Source organism: Erythrolamprus reginae, chromosome Z (genome assembly GCF_031021105.1).
Source record: "Erythrolamprus reginae isolate rEryReg1 chromosome Z, rEryReg1.hap1, whole genome shotgun sequence".
NCBI classification, from domain to species: Eukaryota; Metazoa; Chordata; class Lepidosauria; order Squamata; family Dipsadidae; genus Erythrolamprus; species Erythrolamprus reginae.
Window position 1 is genome coordinate 128,758,865 of NC_091963.1, and position 25,905 is coordinate 128,784,769.

Below are 25,905 nucleotides of genomic sequence, written 5' to 3' on the forward strand. Positions count from 1 at the left end.
ATTATGACATGCATGCCTCTGTGGTGTTTGTAGCAAGCTGAAGTATGTGCGTAGCCTCGGAGATAATTGTACTGCCAAAGAAGATTTTATTCTATGAATGTATAAAGGCATATTTGGTGCATAGCCTAGAGCTTTCGGAGTGCATTAAAGCAAACAGTATATGGGGATATGAATTCATCTTTATATGAAATGTAGTGTGTATATGTACATATGTATATATGTGCATATGTGTATACACACACACACGCACACATTAACATATAAACATACTTTCAGAAAAAGTTTGAGTGTACCAATAAAGAATTTATGTAGAATGTGCTAATTTCTATGAAAGGGAGTGTGTAGTTGTATTTAAGTGCAGATACAGTATATGCAAAACTTTGTTTGCACCTCAGTCTGCAGTTAAACCAACTTACATTTAATCGAAATTGGTAAATGCAGTTCCATTCAACAATGACCTTATTTGTTCCGTAAGGCAGATTGGCATGGTGGTACGTGTGTAGAGCTGCAGAGAGATATGGGCAGGCAACGTGTTCTGTAATTTTCAAAGTGAGTTATGGAAGGAATGCATAAATAGGTATAATCTCCCCAGAGCCCATATTCATAGAGGGCCTATAAAATTGCATACTGTACTGGAATGAACGTATTAAATAGTGGTAGGCTGTCTGTGGCTGGGAGAAACCTAATTTGTGGAAGGAGGGGATTTTGAAGGGGGTGGTGGTATATGCATACAGATGAAGTTACAGTGAGAAAGTTATTTCTGTACACTTGCGCGCATGAGCATTATTTCAAAGCCTGTGTGAAAGTAAGTTGAAGATTGCATGCAAATATTTACTTGTACGTGATTGTACATGGGACATATCTCGGAGTGTCAGATCCCACGTGGTGATAAAGCATTGGGTAATGATGTAGCAGCTAAAACTCCTGGGCAACCAGAGCTTGTGTGAGTTGTGTGTATATCAATGGAGGAATGTGAATGAATGTGAAGTGCTCGGTATATGTGCAAGGGTGCACATGACTGTTTGCGTCATTGCTTGCTTTCACTGTTTTCTCGAGGGACTAAAATAGGAGAATGGTATAACAGAAGGCACGTGAATGCCAAGCCTGAAATCTCAGCAGAATCTTTTCTGTTCTGGGCTCTTTATCTCTTCATCCAAATTACTGATGTTAGAATAGTTAAAACATTCAGTATCCTGCTGAAAAAAAGCAGAAATTCAAAAGGGAGGAAGGAAAAATTTTCCCGTCTCAAAATTCCCTTGTAATGAGGTTTTAAAGCCATAGCTTGTCCCCTAAATGGAACAATGGTTTATGGGCAGGTTGCATGGTCCCTGTTCTTTTACAATCTATAATTCCCCGGTGTGAAAATGAAACCCAAAAAAAAATGGAACAAGGTTGACCTCAAAAGAACTGTGACAGGATCACTGCAATTCTGCCCAAAAATAAACCAAAATTCACACCGAGGGGAAAAAAATCTGCAACCTGCATTCACGATGCAGATTAAAGAGCAAATGCTGTCAGAAGGGAGGGAAACTTCCTTGGCTGTTGTTTTTGGGTTTTTTTAAATCCAGGCTCAGAGTCTCAAATCAAAATGTTGACTTTTGTGTCACCTAAGCAAATTATACACCTGCATAATGCAACTGTCAGTTAGTGAATGCTAAATAGGTGTTGTATTGTAGCAGTAGATTCAGGATCCTCTAATGCAGCGGTTCTCAACCTGTGGGCCGCAACCCGTTTAGGGGGGGGGTCAAACAACCCTTTCACAGGGGTTGCCTAAGACCATCGGAAAACACCTATTTCCAATGGTCTTAGGAACCAAGACACTGCTCCTCTATCCATCTCTATCCACATGCAAATAGACTACTGCAAAAAAAATAATAAAAATTCTGTACTATGGGAACCTCTGAGCATGCGCAAAAGCTGAATTTCTGGCACTGCGCATACATCACCATCTTGTTTTTGGCTGGATTTTTTTGGGGGGGGATTAAAAAAAACATTTCAGCACTGCGCATGCAAAGCGCATGCACGCCCACGAGGCGTGCCCCCGCAGCACAGGAGGAAGCGAACCCTTAGTGAGCTAAGTTAGAACCCACCCCTGAATTTTCTAATTATTTTATTATTTTATTGTTTGGGGGGGGGCACAGCATTAACACATCTCCGAGACCGCCTTCTGCCGCACGAATCCCAGCGACCGATTCGGTCCCACAGAGTGGGCCTCCTCCGGGTCCCGTCAACTAAACAATGCCGGTTGGCGGGCCCCAGGGGGAGAGCCTTCTCTGTGGCGGCACCGGCCCTCTGGAACCAACTCCCCCCGGAGATCAGAACTGCCCCTACTCTTCCTGCCTTCCGTAAACTCCTCAAAACCCACCTTTGCCGTCAGGCATGGGGAAACTAAACATCTCCCCCTGGGCACGTTGAAGTTATATATGGTATGTCTGTATGTGTGTATGTTAGTACAGGGGATTTTCTTAAACTTATAATATTTTAATTAATTGGATTGTATTGGATTGTTTTTCACTTGTTGTGAGCCGCCCCGAGTCTTCGGAGAGGGGCGGCATACAAATCCAAATAATAAATAAATAATAAATAAATTAAAGGGTCGCAGCATTAGCAAGGTTGAGAACCACTGCTCTAAAGAATAAAGCAAGTTCTTTTGGGGGTTTTCTCACCACCCAGTCATTTGTTGCATCAGTTTTACAAGGTAGGTTGGACTGAAAAAAGAATCATGGAATGAATTTCATAACTGGGCAGCTAATGGAATCCGGTTTTTCTCTACTCCACCATTAGCTGAGAATTAATACAGAATAAATGGAACGTCTCTAGCCCAGAGGCATCCAACCTTGTCAACTTTAAGATGTGTGAACTTCAACTCCCAGAATTCCCCACTCAGCCAAGGTTGAATGCCTCTGGACTAGAGCATTAGACTATGACTGGGGAAGCATACTTATGAATCCTTTGTTTGCTATAAATTGCTTGTAATTTAAGAGTTTCTCAAAAAAACCTGCTGTACATAAAGCATAGAGGAATAGGGACTCACCTCAGTTTCTTCTTTGGAGTAAAGATAAGATAAAAATGTAAAAAGAAAAAAGAGAGAGGATATTGGGAAGTGGCCATACTATAGTTCCAATAAAAGCTTTCTTTAAGGGGATGAGGCATGTAGAGACAAAGCTGGCTATCCCTACAGGATGTTAGGATTCCCTTCGTCTCTGATGGCTTCAAATCAAATTGTGGCTTCTAAAAGGTTTAGCTGTGTTAGCCAGAATTGTGGTAATTCCATCCCATCCTAGCTGAAGGGTACCCTAATGAAGAAATCTGCTTTAGAATGTAGCTAGACAAACATTAAATTGATGGCTATTAAACATGATGGCCAGCTATTGCAAATTCAAGGAGGAGGTATTGTTTAGAATAGAAATTTGATGAAAAAAAGGTGTCCAATCAAATGGAAAGAAAATATTGGGAAAGAGATGCCACCAAGGAACCATGATCCAAAAAAGTGGGGGACAGACACTAACAAGCTAGAATTGGTATTGGAAAACAATCTGGATTTATTGGTAGATCTTTATAGACATGCAGTAGATCAGTAAGAGTTTTTGACTTTTATGACAGCAACAAGAAAGCATATGTATGCAACATACATATGCAAACATGGTTATCATCCCCATCCATAATAAATCAGATGCAGATCAATCCATTTAATAGGTTATAGAGTATAATGAATGGAGTACAATAAGCAGATAAGCCACCATCTCAGGATACTACTTAAAATAGAATAGTTCTCTGTAACGTAGGAGTTGATATACAATAAGATAGAAACAAAAGGGAAGAAATTACTCATTCCTACAACATCTTAGGGGTTTTTTCTTCCAGCATTTATTAGACCTGATTTAGATATACATTAAGTAATGGCAGAAACAACTGTAGGGGATAGGATACCATTTTTAAATGCAGATCCTTCCAATTGCTTAAAAAAAAGCCTTTTGCATAAGAAGAAAACTAGGCTAACACATCAATATCTAATCTAATTGTCTAGCTATAGTATGAGGATTTTTTTAAAAGTGGGCCACATTTCTTTTAAAAAATGAAATATATCTTTCCCTCTTATCCCATACCTCAGTTTTCCCTCACTAACATTGGAATAAGTGGGGTATTTGCTGTCTCTTTGGATATACTTAACGGCTATTTATTGAAGAGGGGGTAGTTATTGGGAAGGGATTGAGTTTTGCAGGGTTGGTTGTGTGCCTTTTCTGGAAGAGTTTGTTCTTTTACGATTATGAGTTGGCACTAATGTTTTCCTTCCCTGTCCTTTCCTGTTTGACATTCTCGCCTCCCTGCTGTTTCTCTTTGTCTGCTTCTTCCCTGTATGTTTGTCCTCCTGCGTCTCTCCAGTATGTGGCCTTTGCCTCCCTCTTCTTCATCCTCATCTCCATCACCACTTTCTGCTTAGAGACCCATGAGGCTTTCAACCACTTCAAAAACAAGACAGAAATCATAAAGACGGGGAACAGTACCAGCATAAAGGTGGACTATGAAATGGAAACAGAACCCTTCCTCACCTACGTGGAAGGGATGTGCGTCATCTGGTTCACCTTTGAATTCCTCATCCGGGTCATCTTTTGCCCAGACAAAATGGAATTCATCAAGAGCAGCCTCAACATCATCGACTTTGTGGCCATCCTGCCCTTCTACCTGGAAGTGGGCCTCAGTGGCCTCTCATCCAAGGCAGCCAAGGATGTGTTGGGCTTCCTGAGGGTGGTAAGGTTTGTCCGGATCCTAAGGATCTTCAAGCTGACCCGGCATTTTGTAGGGCTGAGAGTCCTAGGTCACACGCTGAGGGCCAGCACCAACGAGTTCTTGCTCCTCATCATCTTCTTAGCCCTAGGGGTCTTGATCTTTGCCACCATGATCTATTATGCGGAAAGGATCGGTGCCGACCCAGACGACATAACAGGCAGCAAGCACACCGTCTTCAAGAACATTCCCATTGGGTTTTGGTGGGCTGTGGTGACCATGACGACTTTGGGCTACGGGGACATGTATCCTGAGACTTGGTCAGGCATGTTGGTGGGAGCACTGTGTGCCTTGGCTGGAGTGTTGACCATTGCCATGCCTGTGCCAGTCATCGTCAACAATTTTGGCATGTATTATTCGCTGGCGATGGCCAAGCAGAAACTACCAAAGAAAAAGAACAAGCACATCCCACGAGCGCCCCAACCTGGCTCACCCAACTACTGCAAACCGGACATGCAGTCCCCGCATCGCAGCAACCAGGGTGATTCATGCCCCTTGGCTCAAGAGGAGATCATCGAGATTAATCGGGCAGGTAAGGGGGAGACAGAATGGGCGGAAATAGTTAAAAACGACTCCTATTTGAGTCAGATCTATATGTGATTTTTCAAGTATCCTGCTAAGAAATTAATACTATAGGGAAGGAGGCACAGTTAGTCCTCAACTTACAGCCACAATTGTGACCAGAATTTCTGTTGCTAAGCATGTGGGTTATTAAGTGAGCCGTGCCCAATTTTACAACTTTCTTTGCCATGGTCAAAACAAGTCGCTGTGGTTGTTTGTTTGTTTATATATATATATTTATTTATTTACTTACTTACTTACTTACTTACTTACTTACTTACTTACTTACTTACTTACTTACTTACTTACTTACTTATTTATTGGATTTGTATGCCGCCGTCTCCGTAGACACGGGGCAGCTAACAACAATGATAAAAACAGCATGTAACAATCCAATCCAATACTAAAATAACTAAAAAAAACCTTATTATAAAAACCAAACATACATACATACATACCATGCGTAAATTGTAAAGGCCTAGGGGGAAAGAATATCTCGGTTCCCCCATGCCTGACAGCAGAGGTGGGTTTTAAGAAGTTTACGACAGGCGAGGAGGGTGAGGGCAATTCTAATCTCTGGGGGGAGTTGGTTCCAAAGGGCCAGGGCCACCACAGAGAAGGCTCTTCCCCTGGGTCCCGCCAAACGACATTGTTTAGTTGACGGGACCCGGAGAAGGCCCACTCTGTGGGACCTAACTGGTCGCTGGGATTCGTGCAGCAGAAGGCGGTCCCTGAGATAATCTGGTCCGGTGCCATGAAGGGCTTTATAGGTCATAACCAACACTTTGAATTGTGACCGGAAACTGATCGGCAACCAATGCAGACTGCGGAGTGTTGGTGTAACATGGGAATATTTAGGAAAGCCCATAACTGCTCTCGCGGCTGCATTCTGCACGATCTGAAGTTTCCAAACACTTTTCAAAGGTAGCCCCATGTAGAGAGCATTGCAGTAGTCGAGCCTCGAGGTGATGAGGGCATGAGTGACTGTGAGCAGTGAGTCCCAGTCCAAATAGGGCTGCAACTGGTGCACCAGGCGAACCTGGGCAAACGCCCCCTTTGCCACAGCTGAAAGATGTTTCTCTAATGTGAGCTGTGGATCGAGGAGGACACCCAAGTTGTGGACCCTCTCTGAGGTGGTCAATGACTCCCCCCCCCCAGGGTGATGGACGGACAGATAGAATTGTCCTTGGGAGGCAAAACCCACAGCCACTCCGCCTTATCAGGGTTGAATTTGAATCTGTTGACACCCATCCAGGCCCCAACAGCCTCCAGGCACTGGCACATCACTTCCACTGGAAGTGTGTGTAGGATGAGATGAAACAAAAATCTGACAATTCAACATTGCTTAACCACAAGTTAATCAGCGATCATTCAGCAAATTCAGTTCCCTCCCCCCCATTGACTGCCTGGGAAAGTCACACTGGACAATCACATGACCCCAAGATGCCTGTTGCCAAACTCTTGAATTTTGATCATGTGACTCTGGGAGTGTTGTCCTGGTCATAAGTGTGAGGACCTGTTGCAAGTCATTTTTTTTCTGAATCACAAGTTCAAATAGTCACTAAATTAATGTTTGTAAGTCGAGGACTACCTGTACCCAGAACCAGCTAGACTGAGGATTCCTGAGAATCGTAAAGTAACATGTTTTCAGTTCATGTGGGCTTTTACTATGTTGAGTCTCACTTTTGTACCTCTTGGAAACAGAGGAGCACATCCAAGAATTATTCCTGTTTCCCATCCTTTCTCAAGCTGGATGGAGATGAAGAGAGTTGTAGCCCAACAGTGTGGGGGATACCAAGATTGCCCACAGGTGCATACGCTAGTTTGGGGCTACAGTATGTGTCACGAGACAGACTAATAGGGAAAGTTTTCCAGGTGAGTTTACCATTTGCACTGATTCCTCTCATTAAAAACATCTTGGTAAATGTGTGATGAAATTTTAAGTTAAGAGTCAACTACCATGTGTTTGCATGGTCAACAACTATCATCCTCAGAAAGTTATGTGTGAAATCCCTCAAATGACATGAGTGTCTCTTTTTTTTTAATGGCTGAAAATTTGTGAGATTGTAAAAATCTGGCAAGATTTAAGTGTGGTTTGCCCAAGAATGCTACACTCATAAAATCATGTATGAGTGCCAAAAGTTCGTGCAAGAACTTACAGCTTTGTGTCTCTATTTCTAAAATAGGTGAATTTTTTAAAAGATAATGTTGTTTTCTTCCAAACAAAGCTGAAATTGCTATTCAATTTGCTTTGGAATGAAGTTATAAATACACTAGATTGCTAACCATGAAAACAAAGCAATAATCAAGAACAAAAAGATAATATCCTATGTATGTAAGCATATATATTATAAGCATATTACGTATCACAAGGGCAAAAGTTTGAAATGCATAGACTGTATAGACTTTCTTTTGTGGGAAACTGTTTAATTTCTTAAAACAAATTATTAGCCTTTACTCATCCTTAAGCGAATCTGTACTTCTCCAGATGTTGCTAACATTCATCAATCTGGGGAATAGTGACAGTTGTTTTGGAGCTCTTGTTTTAATTCATAAATATCTGGAGACCACATCTATTTAAGGTCACGAAGACATAAGTGGAAAGGCCTCGCCAAGTAAGAGACACAGAATTAAAATTTTCCGTGGCCCAAGGATGGTTGTTTAGTTCCTTACCTTGCTTCCAAGGACAATTTCTTTGCCCTTCCTACTCTTGACATTTCTAAATAGTGGCATAAATGTCTTCAGGGTTCTATTTCTCATTCTTCCCTTGCATATTTATTCTTTGTAGCGAAGAAAGCAACCAAGCCACTGAGCTGGTCTGATGGACTGTGAACGATGGAGGGAAATCCTCCATCTGTATGTATGATGTTGTGTGCCATTGGGAAATGTGAAAAATAGGGCGCAGGACAAGTTGGGATCTACTGGCAATGGAAAGCTACTTGACCCGCAACACTTCAAAATGCTTCTCAACTATTCCTCCCAGTAATATTTCTGGAGTATCTGCTGAGATAAAAATTTATATTTCTGTAAATACTCAATAAAAACTATTTTTAAATATATTAAACATACAATACAATACTATATTTGTATGGCAAATAAAAATAAACAAACAAACAAATAAATAAATAAGTCTGTACTACTTTTTTTAAAAAATTAATCTTCCATCCATGAGCCATAACAGTATTCAGACAAAGAAGACTGACTGCAACATTGGATTGGTTCAGCCCTTAACGTATGGAAGTGACTTTGCCCTTTCAAGCCACTGAAGAGAAAGCATTTGCAGCTTAATCAGAATTGTTCTTACAGGAAATTAAAGATGGATTCTAATCCCATAAGTAGTAATATTCAATTAGTAATATGAGATCCTAAAATCTGTATTAAATCTAGCCCAGTTATTAAGCCGCCCCAAGTCCTCGGAGAAGGGCGGCATTCAAAACTAATTAATAAATAAATGTAATTAATAAATAATCATTGACATATAAGTTAGTTACAACACTTAATATTTTGCAACTAGTCCAAAAAATGGAATTCTCTTACTCCTGTTTTGCAGGACACCATTTAAGGAATACCACCCATGGCTGGAGCTTACTTGGAGGATTGCAATGGTGGCAAATATCTGTAGCGTAGGTGTAGGATAAGGGTGAGGGTTTGAGGATTCATTCTCTGAGCTTGTGGGTTGGTTTCTGAATGGTTCATTACCAGGTCAGGTAACATCTTCAGCGGAGTTTAGGGATGTCAGTGTTCTTCTGTTTATAAGGGTTTCAGGTGTAGGTGTACCAAGCGAGAGTTAGTTCTGAGTTATCATTCAGACTCACTGATGACTCAAAGCTGACTCATCACAAGACCCTCACTTGGCACAACCAAATCTGAAGCCCTTATAAATAGAAGAATACTGACATCCCCTAAATTCTGCTGAAGATGTTACCTAGCTTAATAATGAAACATTTGGAAACCAACCCACAAGTTTGGAGAATAAACCCTCACCCTTACTTGGAGGACACAGGAGAGGCAAAAGTGTGCTAAGGCCAATTTTTGATCCTTTCCTCCAAAAATCCAAATGCCCAGCTTTAAAGATCACCTATCACTTTCCCATGGTAGACTGGAGTTCTCCCAAGTACAAAACAATAGATTCCTTTACTCATTAGCTACGAGGCAAATGCTGGAAATATTAAGCATTTTTTAAACAAAAACTCTTTGGAAACCAAAACTTATTGAGCACCAAAGCCCTCTTCATGGATTATACAAGAGCTGGCTGTTTTCCATACTGACATACTTAATGGCACTAAAATCTATTGTCTTAAGCAGCATTTCCCAACCTTGGCAACTTTAAGATAGGTGGACTTCAACTCACAGAATTCTCCAGTTGAAATCCATCCATTTTAAAGTTGTCGTGTTTGAGATACAGTGGTCTTGAGGCTCCTTTTAACACCTCATGGTCTTATAATTCCACAAATTACATCTTATCTCTTCAGTAAAAAAGGGGGGGTGATTAAGGACCATGTTGAATTAGAAACTCTTCCTAGATTGATAAACTTATAATGCATTCCACAGATTGCATAATACCAGTGAAAAAGAAAGGATGACGAAGACCATATTTGGATTAGAAATGCTTCCTAGACTTATTTATTCTTTTGTGTAGAATTTGGATTGCAGGGATAGCTATGTATTAAGAAGGTTGACCAAAGGCAGGGCTGACCTATTATTTGATAGAATAAGGCAAACAGGGGCAGACAGCACATACTGGGGAACAGCAATGGCTTTTCCCTTCTGTTGCAAGACAGATGCATTGGCTCAGGACCTTGGCCGGCATCCCAGGTGATAGGAGTGAAGTAATGCTCAACCAGCAATTCACTCAATTCCTGTAGGTGAAATATCAGAATGGATTCCAAACTATCTTGGGCCAAGTTTGTCCAAAAGCCCTACAGCCAAGGCTAATGCTGAATTAGGAAGGTGATAAAATATAGTCAACCGCCCCTTCCTTCAGCATTATTATCTCAAGGGTGCCTCCCCCCACCCCATGATAAAGATTATCTTATCTTTTCAAAAGGCAAATGGACTATCTTTGTTTTGCTTGAAGACGTTTTGTTTCTCATTCAAAAAACTTTTTTCATTCGGAAGTGAAGAAGCATCTTGGAAGAGGAGTGAACCATCTTCAGGGAAAGAAAAACAAAGAAAGTCCAGTTGCCTTTTGAAAAAGCATCTTTGGGACAACCCTGACCTGGATGACTTTATTAAAGCTGGTCTCAGTCTCTGTAATAGATGGATTTGAATCTTCTCACTTAGGCAGAGGACTACATAAGGGGAAGTGCATTATGAAAACCTTCTCAATTGATAGCCTCTGTCCCTTGGAATGCTGTTCTGTCCGGGTCCTTCCAGCAAACACCAACCAAAAAGAGAAGCCAGACACACTGGTAAAAATCAAAGGCAGTTTATAGAATTCAAAGCAAACACAGGTAACAGAAAATGTCCTTACAAACAGGAACACGCTGAAACTTCAAAGATGTTTCACGAAGGCCATGAAGTAAAACAGGATTCTTGCTGTCAAAAACAACGCTGGAGATAACAAACATACGCCTCCCCCAAGTCTTCCAGTCTTCTAGGCCACAAGCCAAGATCAGAGACGCCGAGAAGCAAAGCAGGTTCACAGAACTCCCAGTTGATAACTCTCCACATGGCTAAAAGGGCTTGCCTGCCTTTTAAACCCTGCTGAGGAGAACCACACCCAAACCCAGCTGTTGCCAATTCAATGATGCCAATACCTTTCTAATTGGTCCCGTCTCTGAGCTGCACGTCTCTGTCTCATGTCAATTATAGCCTGTGCTTCCTCATCCAATGAGGCCAGGCTACTGGCTGGGGAGAGACCCCCCCCGGGGCTCTCACGCTGCTCCCCCTCATCCTCTTCCTGACTTTCCTCTCCCCCGTCTGCCTGGTCCTCCCCCTCCTGTTCACTGTCCTCCTCCTCCGGGCCTGGATCCAGCAGAGACACAGCCGGTCCCTGAGGAGCCTCAGGCTGAATCACAACAGTAGCATGATAACCAAGCCCAGTTCTATTAGAACAGTATCGTATTGTTAAGACTTTTTGCTTGATAAGGTGTCAAAGTTCAGCAGGCATGATCAGCATCCTGGAAAATGTGGGGAGACAGAATCCTCAGAGCATAACTTCTGTGTAGTTGTTGGTAAACGGAGAATTCTCTTGGTGGTCAGTAATTTGAAAGCAGTAGCCAATGCTCTTTTCCCCCCTCTTTCTTAACACCCACACTCACAAAGTCTTTCTCTCCAGCTATGTTCTCTCTTTATATTTTGAACTGCTGATTCTTGGAGGTGGCATAGAAACTGCTGCTGCATAAAAGGACCTACGTGTTGTTCCAGAAAACAGTTTAGGTTATCCTATCTTGGCTATGGATTTGGAAGGATTTGTCCTTCCAAAATGACTCATACGTAAAGATCAAAGGGCCCGTTTTGGCAATTCAAGCCCATTTTGATTGAGAATTATTATTCTTTTTCTTCCGTGGAGAAAAGAGGATGATATTGGCAATCATGCTCAGAAATAGGTTATTTAGATTCATGGGAATATTTTAGCTCCAGCGGAATCGTAAATGATAAGAGGCTAAAACATACAAAAATGCAGTTACAGGAATTGGGTATATCTAGTTTAATGAAAAGGAGTGGGGAATGATAGGATTGCCTTGTTTTGATATATATAAGGGATTGTCACAAAGAAGAAGGAGTCAAGCTATTTTCCAAAGCACCTGAAGGCAGGACAAGAAGCAATGGATGGAAACTAATCAAGGAAAGAAGCAACCTAGAACTAAGGAAAAATTAGAATGGTTTGCCTCCAGAAGTTGTGGATTCTCCAACACTAGGGATTTTAAAGAAGAGATTGGACAATCATTTATCTGTAGTGGTACAGGGCTTCCTGCCTGAGTAGAGGGTTGAACTAGAAGACTCCAAGGTTCCTTCCAACTTTGTTATTCTGATTTGTTGATAAAGGTATTGAGTAGACGGAAAGGCATTTGCCAAAACGCGCAGTGCCTCTTAATGCCTCCTCTTTCCTTTAAGTAGATAAAAAGATGGCTGATCAGAATAATTGCTCTGAGAAAGACAAGAGAATACTTCTTGTCTACAACATTGTCTTGAGAAAGAATATCCCAAATAGCCAGGATGTTCAGGAATGGACTAGTATATTATGTGCTGGCAAGAACAGGAAATTTACTAATAAAATCTCAGACGAGAAGTACAATGTTGTAAATGCTGAGAGTTGGAACAGTGTTTCTCAACGTTGGCTGCTTGAAGATATGTAGACTTCAGCTCCCAGAGTTGAAGTCCACACTTCTTTAAGCAGCCAAAGTTGAGATGTTTGGGTTCCATAACAACGGAAATGAGAAAAAATCAAGAGGTAACCAATTCACTTCATTTCTTAGATTTATATCCTACTTTAAGTAGGATCTGCACAGTACTCCTCTCTTATTTTCCCCCAAATAACAACAATAATTCTGTTGTACTTGGGTTGGCAGTGATTGACCTTAAGTTATCCAATGAGCTTCTGTGGTTGAGGATGGATTTGAACATAGGTTTCCTCTGTGTCAATCCCTTAACCATTATACCACTGTTTTTCAGGAATAGTTTGTTATTTTGGAGAGAGGTTAGTTATGGTTGATTATCAAGGCTTTTTGAGTTCAAGGTTAAAATCAGGACTGCCTTAATAGAAAAATGAATAAAGAGGGTTAATTTTTTCAAGCAGACACAGAGCTGGGTAGACAGGAAACCTAATAGCTCTGGAACAATACAGATGCAGAAGAAATTCAGGTTTGCAGTGGGAGGAAACCAACTGCAACCTCAAGCAAAGGGATCGCTACAACCACTACACACCCTTACCCATGCATCTCTTTGGGATTCACTCACTAAAAGATCCTCAAGACAGACCCCAAAGCAGAAGTGGCTAGGAAGAGAAGACTGTGTGAGGACAATCAGTCCCTAGCTTGCTTTCTATCTCCTCCAGGTCCTTTGGGCCAGGAAGCCCATTTGCAGCAAATACAGTGGAGGAGCAAGGATTCACTTAATTTAACAGGCTCTTGGCTATGCACTGCATAGCAGGGGAGGCCAAAGGGGATGTGGTTGCTGGAGCTATTGCTGTCAGGTCACACAGCACAAACAGCCTCTGACAACTGCAACCTCAGTCTTTATGCCCGGCTTAATTTTACCTTAGTCTCTCTTTTTTTTTAACTTCACTAACAGCCTTACATTTTCCACTTGAGTTGCCTGATAACCCAATGCTTTTCGGTTTCCATGGCAACAAGTTGCCTGCAAATCCTTCAACTCAATTGATGCGCTCATTCCAATGTATGAAATGATTCATATCAGTGGTGAGATTGCCTCGGAAGGCCTTTCCTTCTAGCATTATTTACTATTATTATAAATGCTAATTTCTGTGGATCAAAATTGATTTAAAAAAAAATAAAGTAATCTGAGCTTCTTGCCTCCTGTGGTACTCTGGGGGGCAGCCGTTAAATGTAGCAGAATGCCTACTCATGGGAATTTTTATTTTCTCCCTTTGCCAACAGATATTCCTTCACTAGCCCTAATTCTGCATGTCAGGCTGCTATTCGCAGGGACAGCAATAACCATAAAGCCATAAAATTGGCCAGTCTTGAGGTTGCGAATTAATGTAATCCATTTAATTATCTTTGAAACAAACAAACAAAAAGCTTTTCGCTCCAATTCTGTAAAGGAAAGTTTGTTCTAAATAAATGCAGAACTGCCAGGAGGACTTATTTTGGAAAGATCACTATTTGGAACGGTCATTAAAAAAATAATCTATGAACATTTAGCGAATGAGTGCTTATTTGGAAGGATCTGGGGAGAAAGGGGGAATTAAAATGAAAAAAAAAAGAACCTTGGAAAACAATAGTAAAAATGTTTCCAGAAGATATCAAAGATTTATATAATGAGTTCCTTTGAATCCACACTGCCTATGGCTAGACAATTACCAGAGACCTTTCGGTATCTCTCCACTACAGACTGAATTTGGCATCCCAATTTTGGTAGCTTTAATACAGCCTTATGAGGAACACAATAATCTGAATAGCAATGGAGATAGTAACTGAATATGCATGTGGCTCTTTGAATACCGTTAAAACAAAATACCTATACAGCGGAGGCATAATTTGACCTACGAGTCTTTACGAACTCTACACAGAAATTTAATAAATAAATGTACAGGTGGCTTATAAAGGATTCTCAAATGGCACCCACGTTTTCAAACTTCACCTTAGGGCTAGAATATCTTTATCACGAATCCCAGCGACCAGTTAGGTCCCACAGAGTTGGCCTTCTCCAGGTCCCACCAACTAAACAATGTCATTTGGCGGGACCCAGGGGAAGAGCCTTCTCTGTGGCGGCCCCGATCCTTTGGAACCAACTCCCCCCAGATATCAGAGTTGCCCCCACCCTCCTTGCCTTTCGTAAGCTCCTTAAAACCCACCTCTGTCATCAGGCATGGGGGAATTGAGACTTTCCCTCCCCCTAGGCTTATAAAATTTATGCATGGTATGTCAGTATGTATGATTGGTTTCTAAATTGGGGTTTTAAATTAACTTAAATATTAGATTTGTTTACATTGTATTATTTATTTATTTATTTATTTATTTATTTATTTATTTATTTATTTATTTTATTCTATTTTTATGCCGCCCTTCTCCTTAGACTCAGGGCGGCTTACAACATGTTAGCAATAGCACTTTTTAACAGAGCTATTATTGCTGTTAGCCGCCCCGAGTCTGCGGAGAGGGGCGGCATACAAATCTGATTCATAAATAAATAAATAAATTTCACAATGATGGCAAATACTCCTCATTCTAGCCTCCCCCCCCAAGAGGGTTTTATAGTACAATCCAAGCTACTTTTTAAAGTTGCAAAGAGACCAAACTACTCTAGTTTGCCATATATCAATATTGATAGCCAGGCCATTGTGATACCGTAATTAAATCGCCCTTCCATTTCAGATTGAATGGAATTGATTTCAAAGAGATACAAAGAGTTGAATGTGACCTGGATATCTTGCCGCTTTCCACATCTTGTTAAAGGGAGATTAATGTACATCTTGTTACAGAAAAGGATAATGTGTTTTATTTTGGCTTAGTTACCATTCAGTTGGGATAGCTTATTTAGCTTTGGGCACAAGAGCATAAGAAGGTTGTTGACAAGAAATTCTAAGAATAGCTATAGAGATGCTGAAAGGGTCAAGGAGACAAATATATGAGAAAAAGTTGAGAGAACAGGGTATCTTTAGGGCTCCTGTGCAGTTTTCAGGGCCTTTTTCACTGGCACTGGGGAATTCTTTGGAGATGTGCAACATTTACTCAGCTGACAAACCTATGCAGGCTGCAGAAAGATTTCTGGAGGGCAAGAACCATAAAATCCATTACTTTAGTTTTGGGGGAAAGCCCGGAGGAGAAGCACAGATGAGACAATTGTTCATGTGAGGAAGAATGGAAAGGTTATTCATCCTATCTGCTAAAAGAGGAAGAAAAGAGGCAATAAGTCGGCGAAGCAGTGGAAGTGATGTGCCGGTGCCTGGAGGCTCTTGGGGTCTGGATGGGTGTCAACAGACTCAAGCTCAACCCAGATAAGACGGAGTGGCTGTGGGTTTTGCCTTCCAAGGACAATTCCATCTGTCCGTCCATCACCCTGGGGGTGGAGTCACTAACCCCCTCAGAGAGGGTCCGCAACTTGGGCGTCCTCCTCGATCCACAGCTCACATTAGAGAAACATCTTTCGGCTGTGGCGAGGGGGCGTTTGCCCAGGTTCGCCTGGTGCGCCAGTTGCGGCCCTATTTGGACCGGGAGTCACTGCTCACAGTCACTCATGCCCTCATCACCTTGAGGCTCGACTACTGCAATGCTTTCTACATGGGGCTACCTCTGAAAAGTGTTCGGAAACTTCAGATCGTGCAGAATGCAGCTGCGAGAGCTATCATGGGCTTTCCTAAATTTGCCCATGTCACACCAACACTCCGCAGTCTGCATTGGTTGCCGATCAGTTTCCGGTCACAATTCAAAGTGTTGGTTATGACCTATAAAGCCCTTCATGGCACCGGACCAGAATATCTCCGGGACCGCCTTCTGCCGCACGAATCCCAGCGACCAGTTAGGTCCCACAGAGTTGGCCTTCTCCGGGTCCCGTCAACTAAACAATGTCGTTTGGCAGGACCCAGGGGAAGAGCCTTCTCTGTGGCGGCCCCGACCCTTTGGAACCAACTCCCCCCAGATATCAGAGTTGCCCCCACCCTCCTTGCCTTTCGTAAGCTCCTTAAAACCCACCTCTGTCGTCAGGCATGGGGGAATTGACATGTTCCTTCCCCCTAGGCTTATAAAATTTATGCATGGTACGCTAGTGTGTATGATTGGTTTTAATTTGTGGTGTTTTTTAAAGTAATTTAAATATTGGATTTGTCTTACATTGTATTGCTATTGCTGTGAGCCGCCCCGAGTCTGCGGAGAGGGGCGGCATACAAATCTGATTAAACTTGAAACTTGAAACTTGAATAAGATTAAATTTAGGAATGACAGAGGTTCCGTGTCAGTGTGGATGAACGTGCAGAATATATACGGTCATAGTTCCCTCTAAGCTGAGCAGTGAGCAATCGCTCACTTAAAAATCATCATCAACTCAGAGTTTTCCAAACCTGCCCAGAAGCCGAGAGGGAAAGAGTGAGAGGGAAGGAGAGAGAGAGGAAGAGAGGAAGAGAGAGAAACAGATAGAAAAAAGAGAGGAAGGAAAAGAGAAAGAAAAAGAATGGGAGTAAGGAAGAGAGAAAGAAAATCAAAATCTAGTTTGAAACTAGCTCAACTATTTAAGTGGCATTTTGATATTGATAGAGTTGCCCTAGTATGAGCTCACTGTTATAGACTCACAGTACAGTATTTTATTTTGAAATTATCTGAGGCAAAACAGGGTGGGGGTTTTATTTGTTTGTTTGTTTGTTTGTTTGTTTGTTTGTTCGTTCGTTCATTCATTCATTCATTCATTCATTCATTTATTTAATATTTCTGTGCCACCCAGTCCCGAAGGGACTGCTGCTCAGACACTATACTTTTCCGCCCACCCCCCCCAAAAATTAGAGGGAACACTGCATACGGTTGTTTATTGTGGCCCGAAAGCCTTCCAGAGATCTTTGTTCAAAGAAGCATATCTCTTCCAGCACGGAGAGCTTGCTAGTGCTCAAGCATGTATTTTGTCACTGGGTAAATGGGAACTTTAGCTAGCATTTCAGTTGCTCTTTCAATTGTTGTGCAAAATGTGATTGCATAAGGGTCATAGGCTATACCCCATTAAGTCCATCAAAATCAGAGACTGTACCACTTGAACAGGGGTGCATCACCTAGCTCCTAATTCTGTACACAGCACTGCCCCTCCGCTTCAACAGTGTCTCGACATCTCAACAAACTTTACCCCTTTCCCTAAGAAAAATGGTTCTAACAGCACTGGATCTTTCTAGAATAATTCCCTCACACATTGCAGCGTAATGATATATGACAAGTAACCTCTGACAGGCTCATCCATTCAAATCTCAAGTGATATTATCAGGTTAAAAATAAAACCAACAATAAATTCCTCCACAGGGTTGCACGATCCCATCTAAGGGCCTGGTTATACGTAGCTTATATTAAAGGTCAGGACAAGATATGAGAACGTCGCTCTAAAGGCCAAATTTTATTTAGAACACTATCCTTAAATAAAACAAAATTTTCTATTTCAGACTATGAAAATTCCCGAGGAAACCCAAAATCTCTTATATGTGTGCTTTGCAGCAAACTGCAGTGACATTATGTGTGTGGTGATGTCATTGCACAAATATGACTTACTTGGGTCACAATCTCTGATTCAAGTACATATGTCGCAGCATTGGTATAATGACTTCATTGTGCATGTTTTATTTGTATTCTACCCATGAATACTTTTATTTGTACATTTTTAAAATTTGGTAGCCCTAACAATTTCAGGCAGATTTTTTTTTGTCTCTTTTGAAATTGATTAATGAATTATGCTAAAAATACTCTTTTGGGTTTTCTTGTTTTCAGAGAACCTTCCCCTGTACAAATTTTAATTGATTGGACAGAAGTTTATCTGTCACACACTACAGGACCTAACATTACCCTGCAATTCCTGAGGTAGATTCCTTGGTTGAAATCTACTTACCTTTCCTACTGGTTCGGAAATGCACACCAGTTGTCATAAACTGGTTTATAATAATGTTTACGTTATAAAACATATTATAAAATTGGTCAAATTTCTGTTCCATGAATGTCATGCATACCAGTTTTTGGGATGCATGGTTAAATTTACCCATCTGAGGTACTTTGGTGGAAAAGGCTTTGTACCATTTCTCTCAATCACAGACACAAGAGTTTTTCTCAACAAAAATCCTATTGAAAGAAATGAGAAATACTTTTATCTTAGTATTCTTGAGCCACAGACGGGGTTGCAAAATCATGGCTAAATTACTACCGGTATATACATCGACTGAACTGAATACGCCTAGGGTAAACTGTAATAGCAAAGCATTTAAAGATAGAACTCCCTCTTTTTCTGAATGGAGAAATAGTCAACATTAATTTTTGACTGTATTTGAACATAGGTTACATCTGAACAGAATCCTCTGAAACTTGATAGTTAACGGCGTGTCACTTGTAATTATGAGGAATAATTTACATCTTGGATTTGTAAGAAATAAAATTAAAATTAAAAGCCTTGCTTCCCAGTAATATGTACTATTTTTAAAAGGTTTAAAGTATTTGGGGGAAGAGACTATTCACTGGAATTTTCACAAAGTAATATGAGAAACAGGTTAAATCTTTCCCTAGATTTTCAAAACATATAATGTACTTTTAAAAACATAAGAAAAGCCAGGATTAGACCAAAATCCTATTTAATTAACATTCATTTCTTCAAAGATTATCAGAAGCTTCTGAGACATTTGTAAAATTTTGTTTGAATTCCCTACTGGTTGATATTTAGATTTAGAAATATTTTAGTGATCTTAAATCTGCTCTACATTTTTCCCCCTTCCCCTTTTTTCTTTACAGATTCTAAGCAGAACGGCGATGCAGCAAACGCAGCTCTGGCTAACGAAGACTGCCCTACAATTGATCAGGCCCTGTCACCTGAGGAGAAGTCACCTGTCACACCTGGTGGCCGAGAGCGCTATAATCGTGACCGAGCTTGCTTCCTCCTCTCCACGGGTGATTTTGGGCAGTCACCTGATGGAAACATCAGAAAAGGTATGTGTACATACATCACCATCATTTCCCCTTGCCTATTTCTGCAAAGCTTGCATTCCATTCTCTAAGCTTATACCCAAGTACGTTATTTTCCACCCTTATCACTAATATCACCATAACCTTTCTCTTAGTAAAACATAGAGCTGCCACTTGGGGGTGGGATAAAGAAGACAACTGCAAATATGTAACTGATTTAAGTAAAAGTCTAATCCTGAGATCAAAATGGGCAGACAATGTCCTAGCAACTACCAAGATCTCCATTTGTTCCACTCTAGCACCTTAATAACTGTATGTAATGTTCAAGGGACAGCAATATCTAGTATTACATTTCCCGACCTGGTGCTTCCAGATCTGTTGGACCATAATCCAGAACATGATTGGCCAAACTGGGAATTCTGAGAGCTGTAGTCCAGTCTATCTAGGTTAGCCTTTCCCAAATTGAGAAAACCTGCCATAGTACCTCCTTCCACAAGAGAACCCATGAATACAGCTGATTTTGAGCAGTTGAGATTTTGGGGAGAAGCTGGATTCTCTACCAGCATCGCCAGTCCATTCTTTTCAAAACTCTGTTACATTATCTGCACACTTCCCCAATTTCACTACCTCACCACCACCACCCCAAACAAAGTTATGTTTCCCCTATCAGCTTTTGCTTTTTCATCAGTATCCCCTGCCCCACCATGTTTTCTCCCCATATGTATCATTCTGTCTCGCAATATTTGGCTGCAGTTGCTCGTCAGGTGTTTCAGGTTGTTCTTTTAAAGGGATGTTGCAGCAAAGGGACATGGAAGTGGCCATAAGGTGTTTGAAGTTATTTCCCATTCTTCAAATTTTTATAAATAGGGAGGAAAAGAGTAAAGTTTGGGCTTAATTGACTTGCTTCAAATTCCTGAAACATTTTCATTAGAAACATAGAAATAATAAGTTTCTAGTCAGGGATCTTGTAGTGATTTTCCCAGTTGAAAATCTGGGCTGATTTTAGACCAATGTTCCTCAGCCTTGGCTACTTTAAGATGGATGGACTTCAACTCCCAGAATTCCCCAGCCAGCCTTAGCTTGAAGATGGCTGAGGAGTTCTGAGACTTGAAGTCCACCCATATTAAAGTAGCCAAAATTGAGAGACACTTCTTTAGGCTATAAACTTAATTGAAGACCTATTGGCCTAAGTGAAGAACCACTAGCCTGAGGCTCCCCAAACTGATAATTATCAACCCCCAGAGGCTGAAGGGAACATTCAAGGAGTTGATGATGTTGCTGGGAAAGACTGAAGGCCAAAGGAGAAGGGGATGGCAGAGGATGAGATGGTTAGTGTCATCCACACAGTGAACACAAATTTGGGCAAACTTTAGAGGCATGTGGAGAATCAGGCATGCTATGATCCATGAGGCCACAAAGCATTGGACACCCTTTAACAACTGAACAACAACAATGAATATTTATTAAATCATTCCCATATAATAATGTTTGGAGGGGGGTGTACCATTGAAAGCTCTGAGGTTTTATGAAGAGGTTGATAAGATGGCATTTGGCAACTCTTGTATTAGTCAACCATAGCTGACTGCTTTGTAAAACAAATAAATTCCCATATAAAAGAGAATCATGTTTCTTCCACTCAGCTTGCCTGCAGGTAGTCCTCGGCTTATAACTATTTGTTATAAAATTAAAACCACACTGGAAAAAGTAGCTTGATCAGTTCTCACACTGACGGCCCAATATTGCAGCATCCAATAGTCACAAAATCAAATTTTGGGTGCTTGGCAATGTATTGTAAACATGTATTTACAATGGTTGTAGTGTCCTGAGGTCCTGGGACTTTTGCAGGGGCTTCTGACAAGCAAAGTCAATGGGGTAAGCTAGATAATGACTGTATGATTCACTTAACAACCATAGCAAGGGGCGTGCATAAGTGCACCAGTGTGCCTTCCGTCCCCTGTCCAGTTGTCTCTCCTTATCTCATTTATCTTTTCTTCCTTTCATATATGATCTCCTATACTTTTATATCTTTTCTTCTTTCCTTTTCTTCATTTATATTACTACGTATCTATTATCTTCAATGTGTATTATGTATTGGACAAAAATAAATAAATAAATACATACATACATACATACATACATACATACATACATACATACATACATACATACATAAATAGCAAAAAGGTTGTAAAATAGGGCACAACACACTTAACAACTGCCTTGCTTAGCAATGGAAATGTTGGACTTAACTGCAATTATAAGTCAATGACTACCAGTATTCTGCCCTTTTCTATTCAAAACCTCTCTTGGGTTCAACAGAGACAGGTCACAAATTCAGTACTGATATTACTGGATAAGAAATTGCTACCAATACCCACTCAATGCTTCTTTCTCAGTTTCTCCCTCTGTTTCCTTCAGAGAGTTCTTCTGTCAAATCCTCTATTGTTTTTAAGACACAGGTGAGTCTCAGGAGAGACATGTCAGACTGCTAATTTATGGTCAGGAAGGCTGCACACACTTAGTGCTTATCCAGAAACTGGGTATCATGCTGGGCCAGCAACTTGGACCTTTATAACAAGAAGCCTGAAAACTGAAATCTCACATCTTTTAGGATTAGGTTCAATATCTGGCTTGCAAAATTCTGCCTAGACATTACATGGTAACAAACTCTAAATCTATGCTGCCATCTAGGCATCATCCAAAGTTACAGTTTAGATACAGTCTCTGCAATACAGGTAGTCCCCGACTTATGTCTACAATCACGACCAGAATTTATTTATTTTATTTTATTTTATTTATTTATTGGATTTGTATGCCGCCCCTCTCTGTAGAATTGCTGTTCCTAAGCAAGGTATTAAGTGAGTCATGTCTGAGTTTGCAATCTTTTTCCCCATGCTTCCTAAATGAATGTTGCAGTTGTTAAATCCAGGTTCCCTCATTGACTTTTGCTTGTGGAAACTGGCTGGAGTGGGCGCAAATGGCAATCACATGAGCCAGGGATGCTGTAACTCTCAGTAAATACATGCCAATTGTCAAGCTCCCAGATTTGGATCCCACGAGTCTGGGGATATTGCAATGGTTGTAAATGCAGTTGTAAGAAACACCCCCCCACTTTTTTTGGTGCCGTTATAACTTTAAATAGTTACCAAATCAATGGACAAGGAAAATGTCTATAGAGATTCTCAGTCATCCAGATCAAGGTTGTCTTAAAGGTGTGGTTTTTTTCCCCAAGAGGCATCTGGACTTTCTGTTCTTTTCTTTTGAAGACATTTCACTTCTCATCCAAGAAGTTCATCCAGAGCTGAAGAGGCTTCTTGGATGAGAAGTGAAACGTCTTGAAAGAAAAAACAGGAAGTTCAGTTGCCTCTTGAAAAAGAACCTTTGGGACAATGGACCACGACTACGTGTATGCAAGATTGACTTCAAAATCAGTGTTCATTGATCAATCATCATTTTTTTTCGTAGTCTTTGTTAATTCTATTATTCTATTTGAAAATTCCCAGAGTCCATATTGCTTAAAAAATACTTATACTAACTACATGACCAAATAACTGGTTATGAAAATATTAGCTTGTTACTATTGTTAGCTCTGGATTGAGGGCTAATTAACTTTAGACTATCAGTGATACATCTGAAATTAATATTGCTGGAAAAGTCATGGGTCGTTTTTTATGGAACTTTGCACCAACTCTTTGCAGTCCTTCACTCTGCATTAGGTGAGACTTGATTGTAATTGTGTTCATCTCTCTGTGTGAAAAAGTATAAGAGACTGTGATCCCTCTGGTCCAGAAGTCATCATCAGCATGTTTGTGTGCTGTGTAAGTTCTGGTCTAGCATCTGTCAGAAACTGATCTTAACAGCAGGCAAACTTTCAAACAGAGACAAGGTTGCCCCTGTCACAGCAGGCAAACAGGAGGTGACAGCAAATGAAAGCTTAAGATGACTTTAATTCCACCAAGGAAGTGAGAGCTTTCATGGTGTTGCACAATAGAGAAGACCAGCAAGCAATGGGCAAGGAAGAAGCACAGAAGTGAAACAATTATCACAAAGTTCAAATTCTGATAGTTGCCTTTCTATTCCAGAGACGTAGAACATTTGACCCAGGATTAAGTAGATTAAGAAATATTTTCATTAGCCTTAATTTCTGTTGGCATAAGGGTAGGGAGACTTTTAAGTTCATCAAGTGGAATGAAGGGAGTCCTCCAGATAAAGGAAGCAGACAGGGTTAATCAAATCAGTTTTCAATGAACAAGTCAGTTAAAAGAGAAGCAAAAGTTGTGAAGGCACAAAGAAGATTCCCTTTGATTTTACGTGGGATATATATGTCTGTGACAACTACACAGGATCCAGAGAGCCTCTTCTTCCTGAAGAAATGTAGCCTGATAGTCAAACCAATATTGATGATTAAATCCAACCACCGTATTTTATGAGCCCAACATCCACCTAAAAAGGAGTATTGGAAATAATTTAACCTTTAAAACAATGATTGCTCTATCTGCCAACCTATCTACCATATTTATTTATCTATATCTCTCTATCTGTATTGATCACTTTCTATCTATCATCTATCTACTGTATTGATTTCTCTTTTTAGCTTTCTATCTACTACAACTATCTTCCTATATCTATCACTATCTATGGCCCATACTCCTATTTAGTTGGAAGTGGGACTCATATATGCACTGTTGGATGCACTCTTTCATACTGCTTTGTCCATAGCAAATTTGCCACCCTATTTTGGGGAAGGGGAGAGTCTGGATAAGCATGAAAAAAGTGAAGCAGTTATTGAAACACCATTCAGTACCACGGGATAAAACTAAAGTCATGGCAAAACACCTTTAAGACCAAAGCCTGTTCAGTATATACAGTACTATGGAACGGTTGCCTATTTAAATAGATGGGGCAGTTTCTAAGTACACATATTGATAGAGAAGAAAAAACAAAAGGATCTTTCAATTTATCAGAGAGTTATTTATACAGTCATGCTGGTTTCTTTTGAGAGCTGTTATTTTTCTTCTTCATTGGTATTGTAGCAGACTAGGCTTTTATAATCTCACTTTTCAAAATTTCCCAAGCTTCTTGAGTTGTTTTCCCCTTGAGGATACTCATCCACGGAATCCTTCCCAAACTCCAAGTTTAAAATTAGCTCTTTAAAGCTAAAGACACTAGTTTGACTTTGTTCTATTGCTTATGCTTCCTTAATGTTGAATTCCAATATTACATGATCACTCTCCCCCCAAATTCCTGTAGCTTCAACACCTTTCTACTAATGAGAATTAAGTCCAATATGGCTGATCCCCTAGTTCCTTTCTCTATTTTGGGGAGACAAATTTTCTCCTAGGTTTGTCAGGAACCTGTTTGATCTTGCACTTGAAGGTTTGTCTCCCAATTGATGTCAGGATAGTTAAAAAAAACCCTCCCCCATTATTATTGCCATGTGCTTCCTACATATCTTAGCTAACTGACTAGCAATGGAGAAAAAATGGTACTGCTCCCATGCACTGGCTAATTACTCCAAACGTATACAGATTAAACCTTGTGAGGGGGATAAAGTATTGTTCAGATGCTGGTTTTTATTAATTGAAGTACAAAATCTAATTTGACCCTGGACATGCTACAAGTGCTAGTGCTGATTAAATTCATTTAATTAAGCTGGCTGGTATCTTTCCAACATCTTTTTCCGCCCCGAGTCTACGGAGAGGGGCGGCATACAAATCTAATAAATAAATCTTGCAATCACGAAACTTTCTCTTCACCAATGCAAAGAACATGTTTGTTCTATGTTTGCCCTAAACCCAGCTGCAATAATTCCATGTCTCATGAGTTCCTCATTCCCAAAGGCCATCCCTATTTGTGGTTAGTCACCATGTGAGGGTTGCATATAAATTTATCGATTGATCATACAAATGTGATCAATTGATAAATGAACAAATAAATAGTTGTGCTTGATGAACACTGATGCTATTAATGGCTGTGAGGGACTATGTAAGTTATTGCTTGTAGTATGCATTCCCTGTGTTGACATTTTTTCGGAGGCTGTCTTCTTCCCTACAAGAGATATTTATGCACTGCACTAGGGGTAAATCTATATTGTCGTCAGTGAACATGAATATAAATAACTTGCTGTATGTGGCACCATGTAAATAAGAAGTGTCAATCTTGGCAATTTTAAAATCTGGGGACTTCAACTCACAGAATTCCCCAGCCATGAAGGCCATGAATTCCTCATGAAGGCTGAGGAATTCTTGGAATTGAAGTCCAGAGGTCATAAAGTTGCCAAGGTTGGAAATCCCTGATGTAAACA

General features: G+C 40.5%; 1 protein-coding gene across 1 annotated transcript in view; it reads left to right on the plus strand.

Annotated features, from left to right (window-relative positions):
• LOC139154923 (voltage-gated potassium channel KCNC1-like) overlaps positions 1-25,905 on the plus strand; it is a 59,365-nt gene that overhangs the window by 14,777 nt on the left and 18,683 nt on the right. The window contains 2 exon segments of the mRNA XM_070730029.1: positions 4,384-5,317; positions 19,431-19,625. Coding sequence (XP_070586130.1) covers positions 4,384-5,317; positions 19,431-19,625 — 1,129 coding nt within the window.